Source organism: Pezoporus flaviventris, unplaced genomic scaffold (assembly GCF_033815535.1).
Source record: "Pezoporus flaviventris isolate CSIRO_AGI_PZ_B2104156 unplaced genomic scaffold, CSIRO_AGI_Pfla_v1 ptg000013l, whole genome shotgun sequence".
In the NCBI taxonomy this organism is placed as follows: Eukaryota; Metazoa; Chordata; class Aves; order Psittaciformes; family Psittacidae; genus Pezoporus; species Pezoporus flaviventris.
The window spans coordinates 17,510,542-17,525,777 of NW_026892561.1; the positions used below are offsets into that span (position 1 = coordinate 17,510,542).

The 15,236-nt window shown below is 49.3% G+C and overlaps 1 protein-coding gene across 6 annotated transcripts in view; it reads right to left on the reverse strand.

Moving 5' to 3' along the window:
• Positions 1-922: 922 nt before the first annotated feature.
• The window catches only part of PBX1 (PBX homeobox 1), a 133,240-nt gene continuing 118,926 nt past the window's right edge, over positions 923-15,236 (reverse strand). For 4 of the 6 annotated variants that reach the window (XM_061451918.1, XM_061451921.1, XM_061451922.1 and 1 more), the window contains 4 exons: positions 14,263-14,375; positions 12,666-12,755; positions 4,016-5,720; positions 923-3,979 (listed from right to left, as the gene is read on the reverse strand). In XM_061451918.1, coding sequence (XP_061307902.1) covers positions 5,628-5,720; positions 12,666-12,755; positions 14,263-14,375 — 296 coding nt within the window. In that variant the 3' untranslated portion in view covers positions 923-3,979; positions 4,016-5,627. The remainder of the gene's footprint in view (positions 3,980-4,015; positions 5,721-12,665; positions 12,756-14,262; positions 14,376-15,236) is intronic. The other 2 variants (XM_061451923.1, XM_061451924.1) reach the window with 2 other exon arrangements.

Here is a 15,236-nt window from a genome sequence, read left to right on the forward strand (position 1 = left end):
CTGGTGGAGAGAGATAATTCCTGGGGCGGTCTGGCAGCGCAGCGGCCGGGGATCTCCTTGGGTCTCCTGCTGGAGAGCGATACAGTTAATTTGCAGCCGGGGCTGGAGGCTGGCCCACGTTGATATTGCCATGTTATTTAGAAGAGAAAGGTCAGTCTGGAGATTGAATAATCATTGACAAGAAATCCAGCATCCCTGTGCTGCCTCCCCAGGGGTTCTTTCCCTCTGCTTTGCTCCCTGTGGGGTGTTGGAGGCATTTGTGGCAGGTTCTGTCTTTCTCCAGGTTGGAGCTGGGGAATCACAGCCACCCACTTTTTCACCTAATACCACCAGGAACACAGCAGAGCTGTTCTGGTTTTTGTTCCATGCACAGGCTCTTTTGAATTGCAAATTATTTTTATATGTAGAATGGGGTTTTGCTCAGAAATGTTTTCAAATTCTTTTTTTTTTTTTTTTTTTAAACTAAAACCCCCAGGGAAACAGAAGAAACCACCAACCCTTCCCCTGCTCTCCAGCCCTGCCCCGTGCCTGGGTGTGATAGAAAATTCCCATTGCAGCTTTTTTGGAAAGAAGTGCACTAAGAAGTCCAAAAAAGCAGCGAATGAGCAATGAAAATGAAAGACTGAAAATGTGTTTTGCACGGACAAATGTGCGTGTCCAGCAGCGCTCGCTTCCCCTGGCCCAGGAAACTGAGACATGGGAGGAGGCGCCGGGAGCAGCAGGAATGCTGCACATCAGGCATCACCCCTGAATCGCATCCCTCCAGCTCCCAGGTTCACACCACCAGAAGCAGGACCAAGCATCAGGCTATTGCCTTTGCTCCTGCTGCATCCCAAACCCTTCCTGCCCCCCCTGCACCCCCATGGGGAAAAGCCCCAGGGAACCTCGCGTTCCAACTTTTCCTCCCCAAAAAAATGCCAGGTTTGGTTTCTTTTTTTTTTTTTTTTTTTTTTTTTGCAACAAAAGAAACTATTTATTTGGAATATGCATTACCAGTACAAATCAGGAAACTGTAAAACCTACACCTTGTTAGTATCGTCATAGAACATAAAAGTCTCAATTGGGATCAGAAAGACAGAGGCCTTTTTTTTTCTTTACAGAAGCAGAAAAGCTTAAAGTTTCAAAACCAGGTCGGAACAGAGGTGTTTTTTTTAGGGTTTTTCTTTTTTTTTTTTTTTTTTCTTTTTTTAAATATTTGGAATTCATTAGGTAGAGAAAAAAAAATGGGGGAAAAAATAGAAAAGAAAAAGCAACTCAGAACAATTGGATCATCTTTACAAGGGATAGAAAGGGCTTTGCAAGAACAAAAAAAGCAAACCGACAGAACCAACCCCCCCGGCAACGTCTGATTTACATAGTCTTAATAATAATAATAAAGGTGTATGAAAACAAAAGGACTCCAGGAAACCTTGGGATTAAAAATTATACCCCAAACCCTAAACCGTTCAGTGATGTGAAAAGCTGTTTTTTTGGGGGGAGAGGGGCACAGGGAACCTGTTTTTAAGAGAAAACTGAAGTGCTGCCCACTAGCATCTTCCTTAGCACTTCTCCTTGAACCCCACTCTGAAGCCACTGAGATTTCAGGCTATATTTGGCGGGCATTTTGGCTGTGTCCCACCATGGCTGGGAGGCTGCCATGTCCTGTCCCTTGTCCCTTATTTTGCCCAGCAACCCTGTGCCGCTGGGCCTTGGGGCTAGGCTGTGAGACCCCATCCTCAACAAGGTCCATGACTGAAACGAGGTTGGTACCTTCCTTGCTCCAAATTAATTTTTCAGCCAAGAGCTGTGGTTGGGCTCATGGGTGCCTCCAATCCCAGGCTCTTGCAGCAAACCCTTGGGTGCCACTGGGATTCAGGGCAGAGCATGAAAGCATTGAAGCCCACTGTCTACATATTTGGGGGAGGATTCATGCCCTTTCATCACTTCCAAGCAGCTCAGCACCTGACTCCCCATTACCCCACAGCATCTACTCGCCAAAACCCCACGGGACTACATGCTTCTCTGGAGACGTAACTCCCCAACTCAGCCCCAAAGCAGCCGCCTAAGGATCTTCTGGGTTGGGTATCAAAAGGAGTGGGGGCCTCCTGGAGGAGAGACAATTCCCCCCCCAAACACCACCATCACTTTTCACATCACTTGGGGCACAGCTCAAAAGCGCAGGGGAAGCAGCAAGGCCGATGTCTCAGACAGGTCAAAATAAACTCAGCATCATCATCAAAGCCCCAACACCCCCCTCAAATAATGCCAAAAAAAAGGTAATTTCTGGGTCTCAACGTTAAGAAACATAAAGTGTTAGACTGTACCTATTAATGCTCACTATTCCAACCATTTTTTTCTTTTTAAAGTTTTACAAAATGAATTACTGTCACTTTTTAAACATTGTGTAAGAAGAAATGAGTGTGCACAACTCTACATTTTTCTAGCATTCTTGAACTAATTCACAAATGCGAGAAAATGGAAAAAAATAATGGGAAAAACAAACAAACAAAAAAAAGATGAATGTAGGTAGTTCGATGTTATAAACTATACAGGAATGAAGCGCTTGTTGCCACAGAAAGAACAGGGATGGGACCTTCCCCCTGTTCAATTTTGCGTGCTAAGAGGGTCATTTTTTATTCTTTATTATAAACACTATTAAATTCCGACTGCGTTTTTGGTTTGTTTTTTTTCTCCTTTATCTGAATATACAAGAACATTCATTATCAAATGTTCGTTATCATCAATACTACAAAGAACGAGACACAAATCGCAAGAAACAATGGAAAATGTTAATAAAGCTGAAAGAATCGTCGAGTTTTTTTTGTGGCTTTTTTTTTCTTTTTTTTTTTTTTTTTGTTTCTGCAGGTTTTTTGATAGTTTTTTGTTTGTTTTTGTTTTTTTTTTTTTGTTTTGTTTTTTTGGTATCGAAGTCAGGTTTTTCTGGGCAGAAAAAAAAATTAAAAAAGAAAGAGAAAAAACCCCACAACACTTGGGGCTGGGGGAAGGGGTGAAAGGGGAGGAGAAACAAAACCCAAAAATAAAGAAAGCAAAGGAAAAGGCAAGCAAGCAGCTACGCCAACACAAACCAGAGGGACCAACTAGGGAACCCAGGAGGTGATCCACAAAGTACCATGGAGGAGCAAGCACCCTGCCCGCAACAGGGGTGCTGTGGGCAGGGAGTGCAGGCAGGAGGGGCAGCAGTTGCAGGGCAGGGGAAGGCAGCCCTGGCGTGGGCCGGCTCCAGTCAGCGGGTGGTTCTGGATTGTTCCCGGTTTATTTCCAAGAGGTACCACGGCATTCCCACAGGCACAGCACTGCTGCCACTCCCCAGAACAGACCTGACCCAGTCCTGTATCCCTGAAATGCTTTGCCAGAATGGTTTCATATAAAATAACCCAGAAATGGTGAAAAGGCTGCACTGGGGGAAGCCACGGGAGGAGGAGAGCAGGAAGGTGCACAGCTTGGGAAGATGTGCAACACCTCCTAACCATTCTCTTGGAGAAACCAGCTTCTCATTGCTCTTAAGATATTCCCAGCTGGGAAGCAGCCCCAGACCTCACCTGTTGCATTATGCTCTGCAACACAGCCCCCAACCCCAGACATAGGTCTGAAAGGAACAGAATGTTTCAACTGGAGATATAAAAAAAAAAGCAAAAGGCAGCTTGTGCTGTTTCTCATCTACCTTTTGCATCCTGCTCTGACCCCACCTGCTCAGAAGGAGAAAATCTAATGAATTGGCACCTCTCATATCTGGGGAAAGGTCATAAATTTCAGAGCAGATGTTTTGAAGCCTTCTGGGCTTGTTCCCCATGGAAAGGCAGGCTTCATCTCCACTTCAGGCGAGTCACACTGCTGGCCCCAAGCTGCAAGGCGACAGCATGTCAGAGCTGTGGGCACACCACCGCTGTGGCCTGCAGGCCAACCATCGTTTTTTCCACCAGAAGGGTAGAAATTTTTTTGGCAGAGCTGTAATTTTATGTGGTTCCTGCTTAAGGCTGCTCTGCACTGGCAGTTCCCATCTTGAGATGGCTGGCACCAGCACTGGCAGGGTGGGCATGGATGCGCAAGTGCATGAGATGTAGCCAAGAGGTATTCAGATCCATTACAAGGTGCTATCTATGCTGCACCCACAGTGACCCCTATGACACCCAGGATCTTGCCACAAGACAGCTGAACCTGCTCGCATCCACTGGAAGAACCAGTGGCCAAAAGTACGACTATGGCATGAAGCTCAGCCCATTGCCAGGGGCAGACTGGTGCCTCCTCACCCTGTTCTTCAATGAAAGCCATGTTCTCCCAGCATCAGCTGCCTGAAGGAGTGTTTCAGCCATCACCAGCTTTTCAAAGAGCAGACCAGAAAAATCTGGACAGAAAATCCCATGAGTTTTCCTATGGTATCGAATGCCACTGTCCAGAATAACTGGGATAAAACCAGGAGCTTTATCAGAAAGATACCCCCAGGAGGGGCACCCCTTGTCCTACAGAGCTGTTGCTTTAACCATTACTGAAAGCACCCACTGTGCTCACCCCACCACATCAAGCCCCTTGAATCCTGCTGCCCAACCCTTGCTGCTTGCCTGGCAGGGCTTTGGGAATACAGCAGGTGCCACCATCCTCTGAGGGTCTTGCCTGCACTGGGGAACCCACCTCCTCCTCTTTTGCAGTGTGGCACGGTCCCAGAAACACATGCAAACAATCCGTGACGCTTTCACTGCCAGGAACACATCCACCACCAGCCTCCCTAGGTGCTGTGAGAAAACTGATTAGTGTACACCACCGTGGAGGTGCTCAGTGCCTTCGCAATTAGTGACGGTCATTTCTCACCTGCCTCTGCCTCATTTCCTTCTCTCCTCTCCTCCCCTCCAACAGCAGGCAGAGAGGATGGAGGGTTTCATGGCTCATTCAGCCCACAGCAGCCAGTGAGATTTGTGGCAGGGCAGGGCAGGGACCAGGAAGTGCTGTCAGTTTACCCAGGGCTGGGAATGCGCTGGTACCTTTTGGAAGCAAAGGGAAGCATGCTGACTTCTTCTACACGCACAGGGGCTGTGTCCACCCACCCATCACCAGCAGTGCACAGCGGTCAGCTCACCGAAGCAGGGCTGGGCGCAGGGAGGCGAGGTGCTGGCTGTGGCCAGGGCCGGCGCAGATGAGGTGGCAGCAGGGCTGCGGTGGCGTTTCCCTACGGAGAGGTAGCATGAGACAGGAGGAGTAAGGGAGGCTGCCTGCTAGTAAAGGAGTGAGAAATGACAGAGGTACATTTGTGGCTCCTCAGAAAGATGCCCAGCATGAGGCTGTACACTGCTTTGGGGTTGTTTTGTGTGGTGGCAGTTGTTTTTTGCTTTTCCTCCTTAAAATCCTTCTACCTGTTGACATATCCTTCGGTGGGAAAGGGTAAGGGGAAGGGAGTGGTGTTGTGGCGGTGGCAGGGAGGGAGCGGCTTCTACCCAGAAAAGAAAGGGAAGAGAGTATAAAGAAGTGTCCAGATTGGCTGAAAAAAGCATCCCGACGAAGAGGAGAGAAGAGAAGGAGTCTTCTTGTGTGTGCTGATTGGGTTCACCTCCAGTCTGACTGCTGCGGTGTTAGGAGAGGCCCCCTCCCCTCCTGCCCCGCCGGGACTGGCTCAGCCAGGGATGCAATTTGCTGGGAGATCAGTTGGAGGTATCAGAGTGAACGCTGCCAGGGCCTTCTGTGGGGGAGGTCACCGACGATGGGGTAGTAGCGTCTTGCCAACCTCCATTAGCCTGCAGAAGGGAGACATGGAGATGTCAGTCACCCAATAGCACACCCAACCCTGCCCAAGCCACCTATCCAACTCAGACTCTCCTGCTTCTCCCCTAGCAGGCACTGATGTAGGAGGCAAAGCTGTCCCCTCTGGGTTTCCCATCCCACTGCGGACAACATGGCTCCATAAGTGGGATGGGGAAGAAACAATTCTGTTGAAAACAGAGGTTTTGCTAAATGGCAAGTGCTCATGAAAATTCTGGCCCCTAAAAAACACATCTTTCTGCAGAAACTCTGAGTTCTGGTTGTATGATGTTTTTTTACCCCCAAATATGACACTTTCCCATATGCAAGGAGGAAAACAGCAAACACCACACTCCAGAAACACCGTCCTGAGATATTATCTGGACTCAGGTGCTATGAACACAAAGAACAACAGGTCCCAAGAGACTGCTGAGCTGTGCTATGTTCTCCAGCACAGCTCCATGTTCCCCTTCGCTGCCTTTCTAGGCACCCCTCCTGCTGCATGACCCTTGTGCAAGCGAAGCCATCAGCTCCCAAGCCTTGTTGCAGGAAAGACACATTGTTCAAACACCTCTCTTGCCACTGTGAAAGTTGTATTCTGGGATCTGGGCCACATCTCTGCTTCTAATGCAAAAGCATTACTCTCCTCACTTTGTAAGAAAACCACAAACATATATCTGCCACCCGGGGCTGACCTTCCATGCTCCCTGTAACCACTCCTTGAGGCATCCTAAGCCACAGTGCCACGGAGGTGCTACCACCATATCCCATCCCAGGGTTTTTAGAGCGAAGTGTGGCAGACAACTTGTTTCCTCTCCTAAAAACAGATGCAGAGACAAATTCTCCCATTTCTCAAGTGCAGAGCTACTGGAGGGCTCCACTGCTTCAGGCAGTGCACAGAAGCTGCTCCTCCACAGTTGCCATCCACTTTAGAGAGGAGCAGATGTCGCACCCAACCTCCTCTGCTCACTCTGACATTGATTCAGTGCTCAGTTAATGAATCCTTTCCAACCACTGCCCAAGCTCAAGTCAGCAGCAGTTGCTGTCACAGTTCAAATGTGCTGTGGCTGCTTTGTCCTCTCTGGCTGCCTGTCCCACTGCCTCCTGGCACAGGTCATCCACCACCAGCCACACTAGGGTCTTGCAAACCCTGAAGTGGGGTAAGGGTAGGAAAAGCTTCATGGCCCTAAGGCACAGAGCAACTGTCTAGGACTTGCTGGTGGGCTATCCACACTGCTGACCAGCTCCTGCCTGCCAGAAAGGCAGCTGAAATGGGAGGAAAGAGCTGGCCACAGGTGGACCATGGGAACCCATGTTTTGAGGAATGAAAACACCGCACAGCAGGGCATGCACAAAGCAGAAAAGACAGAGGCATGCACACACACAATGGGCTTGCGTGTTCTTCCATGCATGCATGGAGTTCCAGCAACAGCAAGTAAGACAGGATATCGTGACCTAAGCCTGCTAGCAGGTTAGCAAATCCCACTGCACTGTGGGCACAAGCATGAAACCAGACTATGCACAAACATTAACAGCCCCAGGCATCCCCTGCCTGCGCAGACCACTGGCTCACTGTGCCCACAGCCCATGTGTACCCAGGCCCTGACCCACCATCCCTGCACTCGTGAGATGCAATATCCACCCTTACACATCTTGGACCACTGCAAGAGGCAGCAATTACTGTAGATTATCAGCCTGACAATGACAGGCCACGTAAAGAGAGACACAGAGCCAACTCCACCGCCCCGAGACTGGCATATTCAAGTACACTTAGGACATTAATAGCAATTTACGTGCCATCAGTGAGAGAGAACCACAATAGCTATGCTGGCAGCCTCTTATTACCAAGCCTGTTATTTGTTGGAGTTACAAGCTATAATCACAACAGAAACTTTCAAAACCCTTATCTTCCATGACGCACCAAATCTATTTCAGAGCTGTAATTGCTATGTCACCGGAGAGTTTGCTGCTTAATGCACTCAGATGCCATTTAGTGTTTGCAGGGTCATTACGGCGAGCAGGAGGGGGGAGAGTGGAGGGGGCCGCATGGAGCAGGGCTCTGTCCCTATTGTGCTTAACTATTTTTAGTGAGGCTTTGGCGTGCCAGCCATGGCTGGAAGGAATGAGAGGGAGAGTGTCTTGCAGGCAGGGACTGCAGTGCCTCAATGCTTAGCACCCTGCCTCCCACAGTGCTGGGGAGCCCCATGGCTCTCCAGATTGGGAATCAGCCTTCATGTGTTGTGGGAGTTCATGCCGTCAGTTACCATCTTGGTTGCATTCAGTTAGAAGCCAAGAGGATGTTGGGGAAAGGCTGACCTAGATTAGGAAACCTTCCACATATCCCACACTCTCCTGCTCCCTCAGCCTGGGAAGGCCCCAGGGTTGGCCATGACCTTATCATCTTAATGCTATCTTCTGGTATGGACAAGCCTTCCATGAGGAGCCAAGACTCTTCCCAAAACAGAGGGCATACAGGCACCATTTACACTCCCCTTTCCTGGAGCTCACCCTGTTGCTGCATGGACCAAGACACATTCAGGATGCATCCTCAATGCATCCCAGCTGGGCCCTGCCTCCTTCTGGAGCAAGAAGATGCCACTGGGATCTGACTGAAGTAAATCCTAGGGATCTCCTTCAAAAATGAGGGAGTCTTCTGAGAAGGCTGCTGCTCCTCACAGACTTTTCTGAGCAGCCCGTGCATGCAGCTGTGACTTCTTCAGGAGACAGGAACAGAGCAATGGTCTCTGGGACACCTCTTCATATGTCAGCTTATGGTGCCAAATCACAGGCAAGGCCCTGGTGGCTGTCCAAGTGATGGAGCCTCAGTGATGGATGGCTGAAGCAACTGCTTTTGCTGCCCATTTCCACAAGGTTTCCCAGAAGTTTGGTCACCTCCAGCAAGGCTGGATGGCTCTCTGCCTGGGCCTCCAGCATGGGCTTGGGAAATGACTCTGCCAGTTTTTAAAGGCACCTCCTGCTGTGCACAGAGGCTGTCTCGCCATCCCACCTTCTGTGACCAAATCCTTGTCCCACCATCAACAACACAGGGTGTCAGGTCAGCTTCCAAACACAGCAGACATGAGCAAGTCTGACAGATAGGCAGTAGCCTCAAAGAGGCAATAACCTCAAAGAGGTTTCAGACCTCTGCACTTTTAAGAGCTTGTGTCAGGGTCTCCTTATGATACACGCTGAAACTCTTATTAAACACCAAAGACTCCAGCTTTGTCTGGCTATCACTTTCCGAAGTTCACAGCAGCAGTCTTCAGAACACACCAAGGCATCCCTGATGGATGGAGCTTGGGCACTGAAGCCCTGCCAGGCAAATTTACATATCCCAGGTTGTGAATATGGTCATGAACCATAGCTTGATCATGATGGTGAACTGTAGCTTGCTGAGGAAAACAGAAATAACTTTCATTTCAAGGCTCAAATTCTTAATAGAAAAGGGTCTCAGCATATGTGAGAAGGTCTCACCTCCTACAGGTACCAGAGCCCAGAGATCCTCATCAACAACAGTGGATGCAAAACTCAACAGCACACCCTGCTGCTGACCACCACCATCATGGTCACAGACACTGCTCTGTAAATAGGCACAGATCTGCACGACGACATTTTAAATCAAAACCCTTGTACTCTGATGACTTTTAAAAATTGCCTCTCATTTAGATTTAAATGATCTATAAATTAAATTAAATAAAGTCCAAAAAGAAATTTCTGAAATGGTTTTTCTTTAAGATTACTATAGCTCATTTCATTCATTGGGAGATAGGGGAACTAAAATGCTTGGTGGATTTACAGCCACAAGGCAGTGGCTAAAAGGGTGATGTTTTCGGTTGGAACCCTCCAGAGAACTATGGTACTAAAGATCTAGCTTCCACTGGAACCCACAAGAATCTGGACTTCTAAATGCTTTGAAACCTTTATCTTGGGACCTCCAGCTGGGTACAAATGCAGGACACCCCTCTGTGCAGAGGGACCAGACACTTAACACCTCTCACTTTATGGTGCAAAATCCCTCAACCTCAAAGCTTGCAAAAAGGGCTGGATAAGGCTCCAGTCACCCCTTCCTTTCAGGTGGGAGGGTCCCTCCTTCTTCTCAGTGCTACCCAAGGCTGGGTATCCTGAAGATGTCTCCAGCCTCTATCAGCCATGCATCACCAAGTGCATCCCTGTCCCTTGCCAGTACAGGTGATACCTCACACTGTCTCCACCTGTGGAGTAGAAGGCGCCTGTTCTTGCTCTGCCTCAGTCATCACTGTGGGTTACAGGGATCATGATGGCTGGGACATCACCCATTATCCTGCTAACGATGCAGAACTGGCTCCAGCCCTTTTTGCCCCGCAGAGCGGTCTGTCAGCCGTCAAGCAGCAGAACCACAGAGGAAACTGGGCTTTGGGTGCATTCCTGCTCTCAGCTGTCATGACTTACACGCATTTAAAAATTCATCCTCCATCAAGTAAGGCAAACCCCGAGCATTGTCTCCCCTGCCAAGGTTTGCAGTGGTGGAGCTGGGCAACCTGCCGCTGACTTCTCAGCCCTGACAGGCTCTGGGGATGACTTAACCTCAGCCCCGTGCAGACATCGTTGTGACAGGGCTCTTGACTAGGTTTCGGCTCATCTCCTTCCAGCAGCTCACGGGGATGCTCAGATGACGTGGGGATGGCAGCTTTCTGTGTCACTAGCAGGTTTCCTCCACATCCTGCTGCCCTTCCTTGGCAGTAACGGGTTCAGGGGAGAGGCAGGGAAGCCCTGCATGGTACGAGACAGCCACCCTGCCTGCACTAAGCAGGCACCCCAGGACATTGCCAAGAGTCAACACTTCCTAGAGGATGGCCACACTTGAGGAGTAGACAATCTGGGGTCCATCAAGAGACCTAGCTGGATAGGAAACCATTAAATGACAATAAAAGCTACAGGCAGGAGCATGCTGGTCAGGATAAGGGGGAAGAAAAACATTTGGGGATAGAGAGACAACCCAGAAAATACTTCCTAAACTATGCACTTAGCTCTGGACTCCCTGCCTTCCTCCCCATGTCTACTACACATTTACGGGAAAATGAGCCATCACCCCTGAACCTGAGCTGTCTCTTTGCCCACTTGCTACCCTGCTCCTCTTTGAACAACATACAATTTGAGCCTATTTGAGCTCCTGCCCCCCCTGAGAACCAGCCTGAGGAGCCATCAGATACCACCATGCTGGATCCCCATTTGGGAAGCGCAGGGGGAACCACTGAGCCCCTGACACTCTCAGCTCACCAATTCCCAGTGCTGGTAACACTGGTTCTCCCGTTACCACAGCCAGAAACACCAGCCCAGCTCTCCTTGTCCTATACAGCTTCCGAGTTTTTACTACCTCTTTCTTGTTCTTTTCTCTATTGCCCCTGCCCTGCCTCGTAATCCCCAGCAACAATCCCCCCCCCCAAAATTTTGGCTTACCCAGCCCACTGTGATTTTCGAAGCCAACTGCAGCTATAATCTGCTCAGCCTCTTTCCTTGGGGGTATTTTAATTTATACAAAAGTATCATCTCTTATCATGATCAGCCTGCGATTCATTTACTCTCCAAGTATTAAAAAGCCAGAAAGGGAATAAATTCAGCGCATGGAGAAATTAATGCAGAACGATAGGCTCTTTCATGTGGCATTTCCAAGTGCCGTTTTTGCAATGGGCTTATGTAATGAGACATAATTATCTGCACATGTTCAATTACATTACTTCACAAATCCTCCTGCCTCTGCCTCCTGACGTCAAGCCACCCACTAAGGCCCAACACCCGCAGGACAGGGGAGCACAGTCCCCCACCCCACTGCACCCCTCTCCCTATACCCTCTCCCTATGCCAGCAGTGGCTGCTTGCACGCCAATGGCCCAAAGATGGTCACACGCAAGGTGACGTATGGCATAAGCCTTGTCCAGGATGGTGATGGGACTGGATGGTGCACCCCGCTGGGGTGCTCACCCACAGGACCACTGCCCCACCTGGAGGATCACTGCCTTCCTGCCCAGTTTGAGATCACGCCACCTCAACCTTTAGGCTCCTAATGGGGACTGCAGCAGTCAGCCACCCCCTCCTCCGTGCCATCCCTGGCCACCTCTGCCACCACCCACTTGGCGCTCACAGCCTCCTTTTCCAGGCTGCCCTCTTCTCCCAGCTTGCTGTCACCACTGCTGAGATGGCAGACGATTGATCTGAGAAATGAAGTTGGATTGCTGTCCCGAATCTACACTGGGTTCTCCTTGTGTGTGTCTGATCGATTTCCCCCTGTGCGACACAGCTTGTCGCTACGAATTTTCATGCTAGTCAGAACCCGCCAGCGCACCCAAGAACAAGGAGAAGATGCTCTGGAGACCGCCCTCCCCCTCACATCCTCCCCCAGCCCAGTTGGATGAGGTTTTCTTGGGTTGACATTGGTTGGCTTTGTTGTTTTGTTGTTGTGGGTTTTTTTTCTCCTTTTATTTGCATTCGTTATTGCCACCAACCCCATTGTCGCCGTACTTTCGGATGCTGGCCAGGGATGGCTTATTTTTAGACGGTAGCTCTGGGATGGTGCCATTGGCCTCCGCGTGAAGCCATCTCTGGACTGGGCATCAGCGGTGACATCCTTCACCACAGCTACACAAGGTGTCACCTGTTTAGCAGCTCCTCTCGGCCGAGCGCGTGTGGCCGCAGGTGCCAGGCAAACGCTGATCAGCTCTGACAGTCCTAGACGCCAGCTGCCTGCACAAAGCCTGCCCGGTCGCCACTTTTTTTGTGGGCAAAGCTCTGCCGTTGGCGTGACCGATACAGAAGCAATAAACTAGGTGACCGTAAAAGCAAAGACAAGTCCTACTAAGTGGCATTCTGAGCCCTATGGCTTTGAAATAATTGGCAGTGAGAGAACAAAAATGAATAAAAAAGCCACCCAAAAAACAAGAACTCAAGCCTATTTTTTTTTTTTCTTACACTGATGCCCTGCGGACTATACATCTGACTTGCTGCGAGTCCATCACTGTATCCTCCTGTCTGGCTGATAACATGGCGAAGGGTATCCACCTAAACAGACCAACGACAACAAAGACACAAATTAGAGTGAATGAAAGGTTAGTGGGCAAAGATGCTTTGGTTCAACTTTGGCAAGATAAAAAAAAGAGTCGTAGTAGTAATAATAATATTTATACTAATAATAACAATAATAACAATGGTATATATTTAAAGAGGGCAAAGAGAACCACAGTTGCTCTTGAAGCCAGAGCTGAGCCAGACGGCTGCTCCTGTCTCCCTCACCATGACCCCCTGTCTGCCCTGGTGGCCCCATCATGCACTCCTCAGTCCCAAGTCTTTCAATAGAAAGAGCAGAGAGGGAGAACAGCATGGCAAGTGTAGGGTGGGACCTCCTGGAGCACACTGATGCAGCCAGTTGCACCACTGTGCTCAAGGACGCACTTTCTTACCCCTTCCACCCTTTGGCCCCAGGCACTGGGAAGCTTACAGAAGTGGAAGCTGATCCTTGGAGTCAGCTGACTGCCTTCATTTTGGAGGGCCCAGAAAGGCAACATACCTACCACGGCAAACGCATTGGCAGCTCTCCTCTGGGAACCCCATTACTCTCCCTTCTCTCACCCAGCCCAGCCCCAGCAGCAGCATGCATGGTGAGTGTGTCTCGCTACCCATGGATGGCATGCTTGCTCTGCATCCAGCACTGTGAGTGGGGCAATCTTGGCTTTAGAGAGCTTCCTTGCCCAATGCAGAAGTGTCAGAGTGGCTGTTGTCTCACACTACAGAGCCTTAGATGCCAGAGAATAGACTCATGGCACATCTAGATACTGGATGGGAGGTGAGAAATCTGAGTGACTTCGTGGCTATTTTAAATTCTTTCTTTTTGCCCAAAGCATGGGTTGATGTTTCAGTAATGCTGTTCAAAGCTCCCATGCTCCGTCTTGCTGGTGTGTACATGGGTGGCATTGAGTGCCTGTGCTTTGGGGAGGTGGTGAAATGTTGAAGAGTGCCTTTTAATTTAAAAAAAAACAAAATAAACAACAAAAATCCTAGCTGTGTATTTGAATGTTTCTTGCCTTTCAGCAGACACCTGGTTTGGCACCAAAGGAGTAAGTGGAAGCCTTCCTTGTAAAATGAGACACCAGTCCAAACATCTGGGCCCTTCCCTTGGAAGAATAAAGCAAGCACAACCTAAACCTCAGGTGCTTTCATTTGAGTTCGTGCCTGTTCTCCTAAACCTCCTCTCCTTCTAGTACAACTATCAAGCCAGAGCCAAATGCATTCACAAAGTGTGGGCAAGTCTCCTCAAGACCATGGTTGTTGGTTTGGTTGGGTGTTTTGGTTTTAGTTTTTGTTTCTTTTGGATTATTTTTTTTTTGGGTGGTTGTTGCTGTTGCTTTTTTTGGTTGGTTGGTTTTTCAGTTTGGTTTGCCTTTTTTAAGTGTTGGTTCATTTGTGCTGGTTGAGATTTGTTCTTTTCGGACGGGAGGGAGAAGTGCCAATACAGTCAAAGGCTCCTCCAACACTAATGCATTCACTGGCAGTACATCGGATGGGTCCCTACCTGTGACTGCACGTTGGCTCCAACCTGGGCCCCTTGGTAAGAATCCCCATTGAGAGACTGCACGCTCATGAACAAATCTCCAGAGTTTGACATGTTAAAAGAACTGGAAGAACCTGGAAAGGAAAGAGTGAGGCACCTGAATCACAGAAAGGAAAAAGATCCACCCCATGACTCTCAGCCAAGAGGAAGGAACAACATGCAAAGCAACCACAAAAACAAAACACAGAGTCAGGTTAGTAGCATGAAGAACAGAGCAAGCAAAAAACAGGATGCACTCTTGAGGTTATTCAAAGCCACATGTTGTTACAGCTCAATGCCAAGAACATTCTTCAACAGCTCCTCAGCTGGAGGAAGGATTCTTCATGCTTTTGACCAAGACAAACAAAGCCCAGCCTGGAGGACTCAGACAGCCTTTCCCTTAATTTCTGGGCATCCAAATCCTCCAGGCAGCTTTGAAAAATCCTGGTTGCTGGAGGTGTCCACCCGGCAGACTGCACTGGAGAACAGAGTTACCCAAACAAGCCTCACTATCAAGAGCAGGAGACTGCTCAGCCAGGTGAAGCAGACCCACACTACTGCTGCTTCTGAGCTCAGATCAGGGTGGGTTAAGTCTACACTGCGCTGCTCTCTGCAGGGTGAGCACATCCAGTTGCACAGCTGGAGCTCCCACTGAGCCATGGGGAGCTCTGCAAGGGAGTGGTGTGTAGGGTTTGCCTTCAGGACATAAGGAACCCATCACTGGTGCGAACCAGGAGTGAAGGCTCGCAAAAATGTGAAGACACCTGGGCTAGACTCCCAGTACCCACCATGCTGGCAAGTGTCTTTCATCATGACGGGCCATGAGAGAATGCAAGGGTGTCACTTCCCTTCTGGGCCAGCTGCCCCAGAAGAACGAGCTCTTTAATGAAATTCCCCACTGCACGCACCAGTTGTCAATGTTACACTAAAAAATTGTCACAGTGAAGACAACTGAG